The 12,361-nt window shown below is 36.7% G+C and overlaps 1 protein-coding gene across 2 annotated transcripts; it reads left to right on the top strand.

Moving 5' to 3' along the window:
- The first annotated feature begins 475 nt into the window (after positions 1-475).
- LOC307168821 (desmoglein-2.1-like) lies at positions 476-10,693 on the top strand. 2 transcript variants are annotated; one of them, XM_079889085.1, is made up of 8 exons: positions 476-646; positions 2,779-2,964; positions 3,061-3,203; positions 3,775-3,996; positions 8,306-8,545; positions 8,629-8,756; positions 8,870-9,142; positions 9,294-10,693. In XM_079889085.1, the coding sequence occupies exons 3-8, from the start codon at positions 3,125-3,127 to the stop codon at positions 10,191-10,193; spliced, it is 1,842 nt and encodes a 613-aa protein (XP_079745211.1). In that variant the 5' UTR covers positions 476-646; positions 2,779-2,964; positions 3,061-3,124; the 3' UTR covers positions 10,194-10,693. The 2 variants fall into 2 exon arrangements, with proteins under 2 accessions (XP_079745211.1, XP_079745210.1); XM_079889084.1 differs by having other exon boundaries at positions 520-646; positions 2,795-2,964; positions 9,294-10,687.
- The last annotated feature ends 1,668 nt before the right edge of the window (positions 10,694-12,361 follow it).

The raw sequence follows: 12,361 nt of genomic DNA, 5'->3' as shown, positions 1-12,361 counted from the left end.
GGAAAATGTCAACCAAAACATTCCTGTAGCAAAACTGAACTGTACAAGTTTGGTCTCAGAGAATTCAGTTGGCCAGTTTTGTTTCAATTGGCGAGAACAACATTATGGACACAGAGACAACTTGAAACATCCACATTTTTAAAAACCTGTAGCTAATCTGACTGGTTTCATTTTAACCCCTCCTGCTAATTCCTTAGAACTGGACTGATGTAACAACAAACGTTTTACTTTCAGTTTAATTTATTTCATTCATTATTTAATACAAACTTTCAAAACAACCAAACTTTTAAAGAACAATTCCACACGTTTCTTGTGATGTAACTTAGTAAAAATAGAAAAATAATTCATTTAAAGGGCTTTATGGTGTTCTTTCTTTCCCTTTAGGCAGGAACAGAGTTTCCCTCTATCATAATTACCATATCATTCCTCAACCAGGGTGAAAGAGACACGTGATGAGGCTTTCATTTTGGGGCGTGCCAAAATATGGTTTGAGCCTTAGCCTATATATTGCAAAAGAACATTGCGCATACAGTTTGAAAAGCCATTGACGACACTCTTAACATTGACAGATTTCTTTCAGTTCTCCTAGAAGATGCTCCCTCACTCTTTGTTGGCTCAGACATTGCTGCTGCTTCTCACAGTGCAGGTATGTAAAAAGAGATGGATGCAACCATTAAACACTGTTTTTTTCTTTCTTATTTATTTATTTATTTATTTGAAAAAAATGGACCAATTGAGTATGTTGTGAAAGGTTGTCAAATGCGATGTGTGTGAATATGCTGTCTTAATCAGTATTTTTGGTAACACTTTATTTGTTACACGTTACATGTACTAACTATTGTAATAACAATAAATTATGCATAATTGCATACAACTAACCCTAAACCAAACTTAAACCATGACCCTATAGTAAGTGCATGTTGTTAATTTATATTATTCAGTACTTAAATGTATACAGTAATTACATTGTGACTAATATATAATTAACACCTTAAAATAAAGTGCAACAGTATTTCTGTCTTGTTTTCCAATAAAAATATCTAAATAGTACCAAAACCAGATCAATTTACCTGAGAAGAAAAACTGCGCTGTTAATATTTAACAGAAAAGGCATAAATGCTGCTGTTAAAACCTAAATATTGTGCCAACGTGAACTAACATGAACCGTGCGCTAACATGAACTAACAACGAACAGTTAACTAACATTAACAAAGGATAATAACTACTGTAACAAATGTATTGAGCATTGTTAATTAATGCATTAACTAACCTAAACTAATGGGACCATTTTTTTGTAAAATGTTACCAATAATATTATGTTTTAAAAGACAAACAATACATGTAAATTTATTGTCAAATATGCTTTTTAGTTTAAGTAGAAAAGTAGGCTACATAATAGCCTACTGAAAATGTGTATTATATTTAACAAAGCAATTGTAAGTAAAAGGTATGAATCCCTGTATACTTTAGCATACTCTATATTTATAAGGGAAAGAAGCACTATTCTGGGCTGCGTTTCCCGAAACCTTCTTAACGCTACGTCGTTCCTAAGTTACACCTTACGCCCGTGTTTCACACATAGGCCTACTCCGTGTGCAGTGCGTATGTGGTGCAGTGCTTTCACATTATGCTGCGTTTGCAGTGCAGTTATAAACGCAGCATATCCACGGCTGTACCACAAAAACATAGGCTTACTCACTATTTGTATTTTAAATCCAGAAATTATCAGCAACTTTTATTTAAAAAAAAAAGTTTTGTCACCATTGCGATTCTCTTTGTACACATAGCCTATACACCCTTTAATAGACGAAACAACGCATTATTCAGTGCTACTTCTATATAGATTTATATAGGCTATTAAGTTGCTCAAGCAAGTGGTCAAATATTTAACCATGTAGCCTAGGCTATATTAAAATCGCAAACATTTTAAATTAAAATTTAAAATTGACAAAAACAGCCGACTCTCGTGCCTTTTCTTTTGCATTGAAATTTTAATACAACAAATCTTGCATGAACTTTTTCCACCTCCATGAATGAGACGAGTGTTGTTCATTATGTCGCCTTGTTGAGGTAAATAGTTTTCATGGAAAGAATAAAATTGTCATTAGCCTACACTGATTGTTGTTAGATTTTTAATTTTATATATATATATTATGTTATATTAAAGGCCTTTTATATTATATTATATTATATTATAGGCCATTATTAATTTAATTAAAGAGCGCTTTTAAAGGCCAGTGAAACCTTACTGTGTTTCTCATGGGCTCGTACGGTATTTTAAACATTTAAAGGGGTAAGTCGGTGATTTTAGTGCCGTCCGAATCCATAATATCAGCAAGAAGAGATTCAAAATTCACTTTTAAATGCTTTTTGATCACTGCCGAGCACCGTACATAAGATTATTATTTAGCCTATTTTTTATTTATTTATTTATTTTTTATATTCATCTAATTCTTTTTATTTATTTATTTATTTTTTTATTGCATAACACATTTGTTACAATTTGCCGAAAAAATAAATTGATCTTGTAATACAAAAATCATTACTGAAATGCTGAAACGTATTTCCAAGAACAATATTTCATCGCAGCTCCACCTCAGTGTACAAAAACGGGAAAGAGAAGTAAGCACGTAAACATTTGAAATGGTTATTATGGCAGCAATATATACAATTTAAAAATGTGTAGGCTAGGCTATTACCTATAGGCTATTATAGCTTGGATTATTTTTTATAATATCCCATGAGTCCTAATAAATGCAATTTCAACTATTTCTGAAGTGCTTCTTTTATAAAGAACGTCCGCAACGTGAAGATAAATGTGAAAAACCAGCCGGAAGGACCCAAGTTTTCGCCCCGAACAAAAGCCATCCCCATCTCAGAAGGCGAGATTTTTAACAGCAAAGAGATAATCGCAAGGTACCCGGCTATTGATACAGACACAGGAAAGGAAGCTACCAACGTAAAGTACGTTTACATCAAAACAGTTTTATCAAAAATGAAGAGAAATCAGCATTTAAATCAATGATAAATGAGCCTGAACTATGTTAACTTTTCCTATAGGTATATTAAAGCATCTGACCCAGATAACTGGCTGAGCATCGATGAGACTACAGGGGCCATTCGAATGAACAAGGCTCCTGACCGCGAGTCCAAGTATCTAGTTTACGGCACCTACTACGGCACCATTTACTGCGTAACTCAAGGCAAGTTCCAGAGAAAAGAGACAACTTTTTAATCTTTGTTGTTTTATAAGGATGTGGATTTGCCAGCTGTTCTAATGTTTTAGTATTTAGCCTATTAAATAAAAAGTATTTTTGAACTGTTGCAAAAATATATGATAGTATACTTCAATAACTTATTGACAAATCACACTTCCAGTGTGGCATATTGTTTAATATAATGACCACATGATATTGCAGATACATAACATGTCCTGAAGATGGAGGCATCTTCACATTTATCAGCAATAGTTACTGAGTCAGTGATGTTTGGAAGTACTGTAACCATCTTCAAGTTATATTGTAAAATACCAATTAACGTTACTTTGTATTTAATTTAATATAGCAATTTATATTCTCTAATGTTTTTGCTATATTTTTCTTTCTTTTAAAATGTCTTGTCCTTTTTTAAAACAGACAACAGTTGTTCTTTCTCGACAACAGTTATTTATATTTGTTTATTATTATTTATCTTATTTTTATAATGTCTATATAAAATATGAATATAAAATATAATTGTTTTTAAAAAGATGTTTTTTTTTTTTGTCTCTTATAGACTTGCCTTCTAAGACGGCAACGGGTACCATTGCCATCCAGGTAGAGGATTTTAATGACCACTGCCCCACTTTGACAAGCAAAGTCCAGACACTTTGTACTGATAAGGACGCGGTCTTAGTCACTGCAGTGGATGAGGATGCACCACCCAATGGAGCTCCATTCACCTTCAATATTGTCCCAGAAGGAACTAAGGGGAAATGGACAATTGAGCATTTAAATGGTACACAGCATCTATCTATCTATCTATCTATCTATCTATCTATCTATCTATCTATCTATCTATCTATCTATCTATCTATCTATCTATCTATCTATCTATCTATCTATCTATCTGTCTGTCTGTCTGTCTGTCTGTCTGTCTGTCTGTCTGTCTGTCTGTCTATCTATCTATCTATCTACACTGTAAATGATTTCTGTTGTTTTCACAGTATTATTGCTGTATTTTCAGTGAAAGTTTACTGTAGAAACAGTTTACAGTAAGTTGCTGTCAATTTTATAGCTTTTACATCATTTTTGCTGTATTTCCAACTTTGTCACCGTATAACTATTTACAGGAAAGTTGCTGTCAATTTATGCTTTTCTTTGGTGGGGGAAAGAAAATAATTACAGTAATTCTTATACTCCTGTTAAATTGATGACAGTAATATTCCAACAGTCAAGCCTGACAGAGGACATTTTTTGGTTTATTGAGGTTATTTCAGCTTAGGAATTTTATAATACATCGTTTCATAAGGTAACCCATAGATTAAGGCATTTAGCATATAGTTAAAAAAAGTTTAAATTTGCTTGGGTGTTTTTTTCGTTTTTTTCTTTATGGTTGCCAGATTTTTTCACAAACACAACTAATCTCAAAGGTTATTATAGCCTAAAATGTTTGGATGGGAGATGTAGTCCCATCCAATGATCAATAATATAGGCAATGTAAATAGATAAAAATCGATTTCCATGATTTATTATTATTATTATTATTATTATTATTATTATTATTATTATTTTGCTTTCGATTTACACACTTAATTACATAAAGAGGGAATAGCACGCGGGATATACACCTGGCAACCATCATCTAACCGTCAGCCGTCACACTCGTCTCGAATTTTCCATTTCATCCTGACTGAGACTGAGAGGGACTTCGGACGAGCACGCAGAACCAGCAAGAACTAGCTAGGTAAGATGTAAAATTGTATTCAAAATCTTAAAAATGTGTATTTCTAAATGTTTCACCACTACAAATGTGAAGATATTCGTTTTACCATTAACTGTTAAGTATCCTAATCGGTGGTGAGTTTGATATAAAGGTAAAGTTAAGGTAACGTTAAGGTTAGCGCGAACATTCTAGCAGCTAGCCAGTTAGCCAAATACTAGTTATCACAAGGTTTGATGTTAATGTCAGTTATTATTTTCAAGTTTAGAACAAAGTAGCAGCTAATCGAAATGTTCTTGTTTCTGAACACTTGTGTGTAAATTACACCGTGTGCGTGTTGCTTGTCGCGATCGAGGCCTCATACAACAATATGTTAATAACATTATAACATAACCCTACCGGTAAGTTATGTTATACACGAATTGAATGGACAACCACAGTGTTATTAGTCATATTATACATTTTATAACGTTAGTACGATGCACACTTAAAGTGAATACACAGGCAGTGAAAGTCCCGTCGAATGAATTCCCGCGTCTCGGCATCCACAAGTCCTTCAGTTCGATTTTGCTCATTCGTTTTCATTCACTAGCCTAATTCAAGTGGACTGTATTAGTTTATTAATGTCTGGATAAAACCCACTGCCAACGGACTGCGGTTAATTTAGTTGTATATTTGATATTAGTTTGATATTCACGAAAATGACCAATATAACGTTAATCCCCGTGGGGCAGCGCCAGAGAATTCTTAACGCAGCCACGCAGGTGCTAAGGGAGTGCTAGATCATTAACGGTGGAGCTGCGTAAATTGAACAAGCACAACATTCAGCATTCAATAAAATTTCGACACCCAAATTCGAGGGAAGACGCAGTTTCGGGGTGAAAGGACGGAGTGAGAAAATAAGGATGCATCAATTTGTGTATTGGGAAGCACTCATGCTCTTTGCACGGCTCAAATCGACATTTTAAAGATCAGATTTTTTATTAGCTCTATAAATCAATTAAAAAGTCTAACCTTTTCTAATTTTTAGATCACGTTAAATACAAAATGTTGCTAAAAAATACTCCTTTCATGAGTCATGACACAAATCTCACCTTGTGAAACTTACATTCTATTTAAAAAAAAAAGAAAATATACTAGTGTAAATGTAATATTCAAATTCTATTGAACACAAATATCATAGACATGAAATCAGCTGTAAAACAATCATATTATTCTTAAAATGCTCATGCTAGCCACCTTTTTTTACAAGTAATAAATTAAATGCACAGATTGAATAATTAATATGAGCATTCAATTATTTCATTTACAAAAAATATGTTAACTTTTTTGATATTTTTAAGTTGCAATTTACTTGTTAGCTTGTAATTTTTGGTCTTTGAAATTTGTTTTATTTTCTAATTATTTATTTTGATTTTACATATTGGAATTATTTTGTAACCTTTTTATGTTTTAACTGATCCATGTTTCTCTTTGTCTTACAGGTAAAAATCCAGTTGTTCAAGATTTCAGCGTGCTGAGGATGAGTTTTACTCCTTTAAAAACAGAGTTAAGTCATTTCAGTTATTGAATAATGCACTAAAATTCATTAAAGTAATCTCTGTGTGTACGTCTATGCAGTGTTGAATATGTTTTTCATGTCTTTCAGTGTGTCCAGTTGTTCAAGATTGCAGCGTGCTGAGGATGAGTTTTGCTCCTTCATTAAAAACAGAGGTAAGTCATTTCAGTTATTGAATAATGCACTAAAATTCATTAAAGGAGAACTCCGGTCAATTTTAACATTGAGCTCATTTTTTGGTAAATTTGGAGTGCTGTCAATACAGAGAACAACGACAAAAATCGGTGTTGCCTACACCGTGTTATCCTCTTTTTAAAATTTGCACCCTGTTGACTTCAATGGGGCAAGTATTAAACCTGCTTTTAGCCTCTTAACATCCTTGATGTGTCATTACAAGTGCACAGCCAATGTGAGTGATTCCTGCAGTCAACACGGTGAATCTGACTGCAGTAGATGTGAAAGATATTAATAAAAGTGATGTTTATTCAGCCAGCGCACATACCTGTATTTATTTCCTGTTTTCGGCTGAAGTCCAGTAGTCGATTGTCGAGTTCACGCGCATAGGTTTAGTACGTACAATCATGCGCCCGAACTCGACAACCGACTACTTTGGACTTCAGCCGAAAACAGGATGTAAATACAGGTATGTGCGCTGGCTGAAATAACATCACTTTTATTCATATCTTTCACATCTACTGCAGTCAGATTCACTCGTGTTCACTCTGAAGGAATCACTCACATGACCTGTGCACTTGTAATGACACATCAAGGATGTTAAGAGCCTAAAAGCAGGTTTAGTACTTGCCCCATTGAAGTCAACAGGGTGCAAATTTTAAAAAGAGGATAACACGGTGTAGGCAACACCGATTTTTGTCGTTGTTCTCTGTATTGACAGCACTCCAAATGTACAAAAAAATGAGCTCAATGTTAAAATTGACCGGAGTTCTCCTTTAAAGTAATCTCTGTGTGTACGTCTATGCAGTGTTGAATATGTTTTTCATTTCTTTCAGTGTGTACAGTTGTTCAAGATTGCAGCGTGCTGAGGATGTTTTGCTCTTTGCTTGGCCCTGCCAAGTCTGGAGTGTTTCTAGTTTATTAAATTTTAATAAAGAATTTTAAACTGACTTCTGTGTGTTGTCATAATTGACGTAACATCTAATAATCAGTAATACAACTGTGTGAAATATTTTTTGCATACACGCCTTTAGCTTTCATTCTTTTTTTAAGCGTGTAACAGATTGCAGTTGGTTATATGTTGTGTGTATAAAAATACCATAATCAATTATACTGCATAGTAACTTTACAGTATTTTAAAATACAGTGCAAAAACAAGCACTGTAATTAATTTTACAGTATAAAAATGCTGTAAGTTATTATACAGTATGCTGTTAACTATTGTATTTTAAAATACAGTGCAAAAACAAGAACTGTAATTAATTTTACAGTATAAATATACTGTAAGTTATTATACGGTATGCTGTGAAGTACTGTTGTCAGATTTACAGTAATTTTACCGTGGAGTAAAATACTGAAGCTTGCTGGATATTTGTTGCCAGTAAGTTACTGTTGATTTTACGATAAATTTTTTACAGTGTATCTATCTATCTATCTATCTATCTATCTATCTATCTATCTATCTATCTAGTGTCACTGTGGGGTCTTTGTCTAAATGTTTTTAGGTATTTAACTATTTCTAACAAATAGTCTAAACTGTTTTAGGTATTTTATGTTGTAAGAAGTCAAACATATTAAGTACTTGTCAGAGGTCTATTAATCGGGATGTTATTACTGACTCTGTGTTTGAGATCTGCTGTTCTTCTCCATCAGATACCACTTCCATCTTCAGGACCCATGAAAAGCTGTGGCCGGGAGAACATGAGTTGATGGTGGATGTTAAGGACCAGCAGGGGTTGGGATGTCCAGAACCTCAGAAAATAGTGGTGGAAGTGTGTACCTGTACAACCCAGGGGGGTTGTGACCGAACTGGAACAGGAATGCTTAAGAAGGGGTCAACGTTTGGAGCTGCTGGAATTGGGCTGCTCTTCTTTGGTTTGCTTTTATTATTGCGTAAGTAACCAAGTTCACAGAGAGATTATGATTTATAGTTATTATGGTGCTGAAATAAATGCTGTATTTCTCCTCTGTTACAGTCATCCCACTCCTGTTGCTGCTCTGTCAGTGTGGAGCTGCTGGGATGGCAGGAGCTTTTACAGACATGCCCTATGACACTAAAGAGCATCTCATCTCTTACCATACTGAGGGCCAGGGAGAGGACAGGGTAAGAAATTTGAACATCTTATTGAATTACATAACAGGTGTGATATGTTATCAGGATTGAGATGTTATTTTTGTCATAAAGCTAAATAGATCAAACCATTTTGTCTCTGACAGGATGTTCCGGTACCTGACAATACTGATGGTCCGATGATTGGTTTTAAACCCAAAGGTGTGGGTGGTATGCAGTTTTCAGGTGGTCGTTCAGGTGGAACAGCAGTAGGCTACATGGATTCCAATTCTATATCTGGTGGTCGTGGCTACAATGAAATGGGTATGGGCTACATGGACTCGATTAGGAGAAATGAGACCCTTATGAGTAGAGAAGTGGCTGGAGATTTTGACGATATGGCCGTGTCAGAAACGTTCCTGGATGAATACTATTCACAGGTAATATATACCTACTGGATAATGTAAACAATCAATCTACCTGTTTTTCTATCTATCTATCTATCTATCTATCTATCTATCTATCCGTCTGTCTGTCTGTCTAATCTATCTATGTGGATCACATATATGTATTGCTCTATGTGTGTTACAGAAAAGCCGAGGTGTGGAGGATGGATTTGCTAAGAATGAACCCGTGGTGTATGGTTATGAGGGGAAGGGCTCCCCTGTTGGCTCTGTCGGATGCTGCAGCATACTCGAAGATAACAATGACCTAGAGTTTCTGAATGACCTGGGGCCAAAGTTCACCACACTCGCTGAAATATGCGGAGGTAGAAAGACTGAGGTCCCCGCTCCTCTTCCTCCCGCTCCTAAACCCGTCGTGGACCGTGCCGAGGTGGCATCTACAACAACCAATGTTATAAATACAGGGAATATAGCCACTAACAGAGATCTATCTACAAATTCAATGAATATAACTTCCAACATGGCTGCGACATCATCTTGTCTTGTGGAGAACGTGCTTGTCACAGACAACCGGCCCACAGTGATTACGAGTGTCCAGCCGGCTCCAACCTACGTGGCGCAACCGCAGCAAATGTACTACATGGTCGAGCCACAGCCCAGCACTGTACTGCTCACTGAAAGGCCCACCATGGGAGTCGGACAGAACATGTACGTGCTGAACAGTGGCCCAGTAGCCGAGGGGGCTGTAGTCCAGGGCACCGATATAGTGGCGAATACCCTGAATCGTGGTGAGAGAATGGTGCTTTTGGACAGGGGTGGTTCTGCTCAGGCTCTCAACACCGGAATGCTGCACACAAGTAATATGTCTGGATCACAACTGTTTTTGGTGGATGGGGGAGCCTCAAGCGGTCAAGTCCTTCAGGGGACACTTGCTGGATCTCAGGGCCTGATGGTCGTGGAAGGACAAGGGGGCCAGGTGATTCAGGGGTCCCTCAAAAAAGGTGTTTCCACTCATGGTGGATCTCAAAATGTCTATTATATGGAGAATACAGGGGGATCAGGTACACTGTTAATTATTTCACTGTAAATTTACAATAAATTGCAGGTTACCAGTTACATGACTTTCACAGTAAGTTACCGTATCATTTTTACAGTAAATAATTGTGAAATGTTTACTGTGTTTACAGCTGTTTACTGTGACTTCACAGCAGTAAGCTGCTGTATAATTACTGTATTTTACTGTGCAATTACAGTTAGTCTATCGTATTACTGTAATTTAACAGTAAGCTGCTGTAGAATTACTGTATTTAACTGAATGTCTATACTGTGATTTAGCATAAATGATGGACCAAACAAAACTGATAAAAACAATGGTTTAACTTTTATTTTTTAGAAGAAAAATACATTTTAATAACAGGAATAAACACTGGGTAACATGAATGAACACTGGGTAACATGAATGAACACTGGGTAACATGAATGTCTGTCAATATGTGTGTGAATGTGTTTACTATGTGATAATGGTACTTTAAAAATACAATTTAATAACAGGAATAAACACTGGGTAACAGGAATGAACACTGGGTAACAGGAATGTGTGTCTATGTGTGTGCACTGTGCATGTGTTTACTATGTGATAATGGTACTTCACAACGTAGGAGCTGAAAAGAGAAAGAAGGAGAGAGAGAAGAGAGAGTGAGAGAGGGAAGAAAAGACAAAAGGTGGGAAAAGAGAGGGTTGCAGAAGTCTGTCTTCTATACTCTTTGGTGTAGCTAACGTGAAGTCTCACAGTTAATAACTTACGGTACACATGCTAACTTACACTGAACCGTATGTAGGATTGTGGCCAAAACTGGTACTGCAATCACTTTAAAAATACTGTAGAGCGGTGTATCCCCTCCCCCCTGACTCGAGGTTGCCAGATAAGCTGCAGGATTCAGCAGAAACGTCTGCTTGCAGCATGTGTAACTAGTCCACGATATACTGAACGTGAAGAACGAATGACGAATCATTTTTTCTGAGGTAAAGCAGAGACAATTTAAATAAGAGACATGCCACTTCCTCAATCCTCAATACAACTAAAACTAAAAGGAAAACCCGTAACGGCAAAGATGGCGGTTGTATGCACATGTCCCGCCCCTCCCGCTGGAAAGCCAATCATCTGCTTTTAACAGTCAGCAGCTGACCACTAAGGAGCGAATGTACAGTGACGTGACATAACTGCCATATTCAACCTGTGCTTTCGCGCTGTGGCTGGCGCTGAGCCAAAGACGGACGCGCTCAGCGCTTGTCATAGGCTATATCACAACTGTTCAGTGTTTTAACCACATAATGTTTATTTTAGGTTTCAGACATTTAAAATAATTGTTTAAAGGAGCTGTATGTAAGATTGTGGCCAAAACTGGTACTGCAATCACTTTCAAATTACTGTATAGAGCGGTGTATCCCCCCCCCCCCCCCCCTTGAGGTTGCCAGATAGGCTGCAGGATCCAGCAGGAACGTAGGCTGACACTTTTGTAGCTGCAGCTGTGGTAACTAGAGCAGAGCTGGCAACCCGGATGCAGAAACACTACTGACTTCATGATTGGTAGATAGATGGAGGGCGGCGCTTCAGGCCAAAACACAAGATGACAACATCAACATCAGTTGAGGGCTGCAACTTCACTTTTTAAATGACAATATCCTGGCCGTACTACTGTTGTCAGTGATATAAGTATTTGAAATGAACATGATTTCTTAATGTCTAGTGACATATCAGGGCCATTTTATGATTAATTGAAATACATTTCTTACATACAGCTCCTTTAAGTGCTTGGCACAACACCGGCATTCTGGATAGAGACGTAAATGAAGTTGGTGTCGTGAACGTGAACCCTTGCGCATGCGTAGTAAAAGTATAACCTGTGGGGAAAAAGGCGTTTTAAACCTTATTTTTGGGCAAAGTCATCAAACTTTTTCAGCGATTTTTATCATATTTTACTGCTGTTTCTATGTATGCAGTTTTTTATGTCCCGGTGACCAGTGAAAGTGCAGTTCTGACTCTCTGCCCATTCATTTAGATAGGAGCCTGGTCTTGTTAGTCCGAAATAGCTGCCCGGAGGCGTTACCAAGATGGCGGCCGAGTGGCACGACTTGCCTAAAAGGACTTTGGGTAAAGTTAGGCTTCTGTCTCAATTACGTTTCAAATTGCCATAATGGGCGTGCTAATGTTGTTTTCCTCAGCGTCTCAGCATAATGACAGAGAAACGGGCTCCT

Source organism: Squalius cephalus, assembly GCF_949319135.1.
Source record: "Squalius cephalus genome assembly, chromosome: 12".
Classification (NCBI taxonomy): Eukaryota; Metazoa; Chordata; class Actinopteri; order Cypriniformes; family Leuciscidae; genus Squalius; species Squalius cephalus.
This window is presented reverse-complemented; position numbering and strand designations above follow the sequence as displayed.

Coding starts and splice junctions, on each gene's coding strand:
- LOC307168821 (XM_079889084.1), top strand. CDS start 593: ATGCTCCCTCACTCTTTGTTGGCTCAGACATTGCTGCTGCTTCTCACA. Junction 3,204..3,774: donor CATTTACTGCGTAACTCAAG/GCAAGTTCCAGA, acceptor TGTCTCTTATAG/ACTTGCCTTCTAAGACGGCA. Junction 3,997..8,305: donor GACAATTGAGCATTTAAATG/GTACACAGCATC, acceptor CTTCTCCATCAG/ATACCACTTCCATCTTCAGG.